At 32.6% G+C, this 4,013-nt stretch overlaps 1 protein-coding gene across 1 annotated transcript; it reads left to right on the top strand.

Moving 5' to 3' along the window:
• The first annotated feature begins 1,603 nt into the window (after positions 1–1,603).
• On the top strand, positions 1,604–3,554 carry LOC130797195 (serine/threonine-protein kinase WAG1-like). The gene has a single exon (XM_057659690.1). The coding sequence runs from the start codon at positions 2,001–2,003 to the stop codon at positions 3,315–3,317; it is 1,317 nt and encodes a 438-aa protein (XP_057515673.1). The 5' UTR covers positions 1,604–2,000; the 3' UTR covers positions 3,318–3,554.
• Positions 3,555–4,013: the final 459 nt, after the last annotated feature.

Raw genomic sequence — 4,013 nt, 5'->3', positions numbered from 1 at the left:
ATAAAAATGTTTTGTATTATTAATTTTCAATAAACTATTTATATTTTTTTTATGGTATTGAAACTTTGATTATAAATTTTTTTTCATATATTTTTATTACTCTTTAATACTACATTTTTAAATAATTGGTAACATATTGAAATTAATTTTATAAAGAAAATATGATGATTGATGTATAACGAATATAATCTTTATTATACTTGTCAAGAGATATTATTATCAATATTACTCAAATTTTCTATTATCATTCACACCATTTAATATCGATAATGAAACAAATCGTTTTTATTTATAGACAATTTACTAACAAATGTTTTTAGATGGAATAAAAAACTCTAAATTACAACTTTTTAAAATTTATACCTGTATACAATATTATTAAACTAGAGGGTAACTATTGCATATAGATTTATTAACATTATCATAAATCAAAATTTAAAAAGATTTTATTGTGAAATAATTTAAAATTAAATTAAGTATTTAATCTACTTTCATACATAAAATACTAATTTTTATTTTTAATGCCTATGTATAATTTTAAATGTTTTAGTGTCATTATTTTAAATATTTTTTTCATTTTAAATTAGAGGTATTTATTTGCATTATCGGACTGATTTTGGGTCATGTGTTTCAGTCGATTTGAAATTGAGTCTTGTATGAGTTGCATCCAATTCAGTTTTTACATTATTGTAAATCCAATTTAAAAGTTTTGAGTTCATGTCAAAATTAAATACGGCAACAATTGAATAAATATCAAATTGTTGGATCTCTTAAAAACTATTGGAGTGTCTGACAAAATAACTTATTGCCCAATTTTAGCTTATTTTGATATAAATAGACGATTGGGCTGCTAAACCAGTCAATGTTAGTGTTTGGTAAATTAGCTGGTTGAAATAACTTATTATTACTAATAATCTATTTTTTTAACAAGCTGCTCATAGCAACGGGTTCAATTTCAACTGATCAAAGCAGTTAAAAAAATCAACTAGTCAAATCAACTACTGTAATCAACTATGAACTACCAACTATTAGTTACTTCCTCCGTTCCATATTAGTTGCAACATTAGAATATATGGTACTATTTATTCACTATTCTTAATTTGTAGTTAATTTTAATCTATAAGTTAAAATATAGTCAAGTGAAATCTTATTTGATTCGTATTATCGCAAAGATTATTAATATCAAATTCTTATAACTTTTTATTATACGTAATTAGATATATTAAAAATTAAATTAGTGTATCAAATTACCTTGAAAAAACAAATGTTATTAACTATTTGTCAAATACCCTTACAATAGTCTAAATAATCCACTATTTGCCTATTATACCTAGAACTAGAAGGCCTTAAATGTCAGCATCCTTCAATTCCCGGAACTAGGGATAACAACGGGTTGGATCTGGACCGTGTCCAAGTGGACCTTGATCCAGATCCGTTTTTAAGAACAGGATCCAAATCCGGTTCCGAATCCGCGGGTCCAGTTTTGCAAGACCCAGATCCGGATCCGTGGGTACTACGGATATACCGGATTCGGGTCCAAAACGGGTCTGACTTGTTTTTGCTTTTTTTGAATGGTCTTGAGATTGCAATTAAGCTATATTTATAGACTGATGATATACCGGATCCATATCTGATTCGAATCCGCCGGATCTGTTTTTTAAGGATACAAATCCGTTAAAACGAATATGGATCCACGGATTCGAGTCGGGTCCAATACCATTGCCATTCCTATCTTGAACTACCCACTTACTTTACTCTCTTTTTCTTCACAAGTCACTATTTCTTATTTATATTCTTATTTACATACTAATAGAATACATTTATTAGTCAAACCCCATTTAATTCTATCTTTTATCAGTCAACTCTCATATTTTAAAACTCATCTCCAATAATTTCTCCCTTTCTCAACTCCTTCTATCACTATATAAAACCAATACAGTCAGTCCCCTTCTCATAACCCATCCATATTCATTGTAATCACTCTCAAAAACCACCCAATAATGGAAGATGATACATTCTATTATTTCCAAGACACTGATCTTGATCTAAGCTTCACTTCCACCATTACCGACCGAACTCTTACTTCTTCCAGTGCACGTAGCAGTTTAACCCGCAGCAGTCTCACCCTAAGCTTCAACGACCGAATCTCCACCACTTCCACCCCACCAAACCACCACCCTAACATCACCAGACCCCACAGACAAAACGATCCACACTGGTCCGCCATTCACGCCGCCACAAACCTCTCCCCTGACGGCCGCCTTCATCTTCGCCACCTCAAACTCATCCGCCATCTCGGAACTGGTAACCTCGGACGCGTCTTCCTATGTCGTATACGAGATTACCATCATTCTACCCCCAACTCCCATTTTGCTCTTAAAGTTGTAGATAAAGATTCTCTTTCACCAAAAAAACTATCCCATATTCAAACCGAAACCCAAATTCTTTCCTTACTTGATCATCCTTTTTTACCTACACTTTATGCTCATATTGAAGTATCCCATTACACTTGTCTATTAATCGATTATTGCTCCGGTGGAGACCTTCATTCTCTTCTCAAAAAACAGCCCGGTAACCGATTACCGGTTCAAGCAGTAAAATTCTACGCAGCAGAAGTTTTAGTTGCGTTAGAATATCTTCATTCTCTTGGGATTGTTTACCGTGATCTTAAACCAGAAAATATTCTGTTAAAACAAGATGGGCATATTATGTTATCTGATTTTGATCTGTGTTTTAAATCTGAAATCATTCATAAGATTGAGAAAATAGGAAAAGATGATGGGTTTGGAGAGTTTGTAGCGGAGCCCACAGGGGCTTTTTCTAAATCATGTGTTGGGACCCACGAGTATTTAGCTCCTGAGTTAGTTGGTGGTAACGGTCATGGTAACGGCGTTGACTGGTGGGCGTTTGGGGTGTTGTTGTATGAGTTGATTTATGGTACGACGCCGTTTAAGGGAGTGAGTAAGGAAGGGACGTTAAGGAATATTGCATCATCGAGGGGTATGAAGTTTGGAAATATTTTAGAGGAAGATAAGGAAATGTTGGCGGCTAAGGATCTTATTGAGAAGTTGTTGGTTAAGGATCCTGGAAAAAGGATGGGGTCCACAAGGGGGGCAGTTGAGATTAAGAAGCATCCGTTTTTTAACGGTATTAAGTGGGCGTTGATCCGGAGTTACCGGCCACCGGAAGTGCGTGGAGGGCTCGTGAGGAAGAGTAAGAGTCACGTGAGTGGGGTCCATAGGAGGAGGAAGTGGTGGTGGAAGGGATTGACTTTTTTGTTGAAGAGAAATAAAGTTTCTAAGGTTTCACATAATTAATTATAGTAGTAATAATTGTAACATGATGTAATTATTTTTAAAAAAAAAAATTAGAGTTGATGGTTTGAGAATATGATGAGATTGAGGCGTTGTAAAAAAGAAAAGAGTAACATATTTCAACAATTTTGTGGTTTTATTTTGAAAAAAATGTATAGAGTTTTAATGTATTTTTGTGAAATTTTAAAAAGTAAACTTTTGATATGTTTTTGCTTAATTCTTTCTTAATCTCTTCAATTTGTTCAAGCGGATGTATTTTTTGAATATCATTAGCACATGAACATGTATGTTGGAACATTCTAGATCTGAAAATTATAGTATAATTTTTAAAATTATAGTATAATTCTTAAGTCCATGTGATTGATCATTATTATGATCTAAAAATGATTTAACATGTATTTGTAATGCATTAACGCCGTTTTTCCTTTTGGTACAAAACAATAGGAATGTTTGATTTGTAGAGAAAAATTTTTAAAATATATACCATGTCATTTTCATGAGATTTTGATAATAAAAAACTCTTTTATTCATAATTTTTCATTACCACATGATTTCATATTTTTAAAAGAATAACACATTGAAATTAGAGTTGTTCATTCGCGTCAATGGGTCGGCTTCGACGGGTGTCATTTAATTTGGTCGGATTTCGAATCAGTTAATATTCGGTTGTATGCCGCGACAGGTCATACTCAGGTTAGA

Source organism: Amaranthus tricolor, chromosome 12, assembly GCF_026212465.1.
Source record: "Amaranthus tricolor cultivar Red isolate AtriRed21 chromosome 12, ASM2621246v1, whole genome shotgun sequence".
NCBI lineage: Eukaryota > Viridiplantae > Streptophyta > Magnoliopsida > Caryophyllales > Amaranthaceae > Amaranthus > Amaranthus tricolor.
This window is presented reverse-complemented; position numbering and strand designations above follow the sequence as displayed.

Excerpts from the sequence above, each read along its gene's own strand:
- LOC130797195 (XM_057659690.1), top strand. The coding sequence starts at position 2,001 with ATGGAAGATGATACATTCTATTATTTCCAAGACACTGATCTTGATCTA.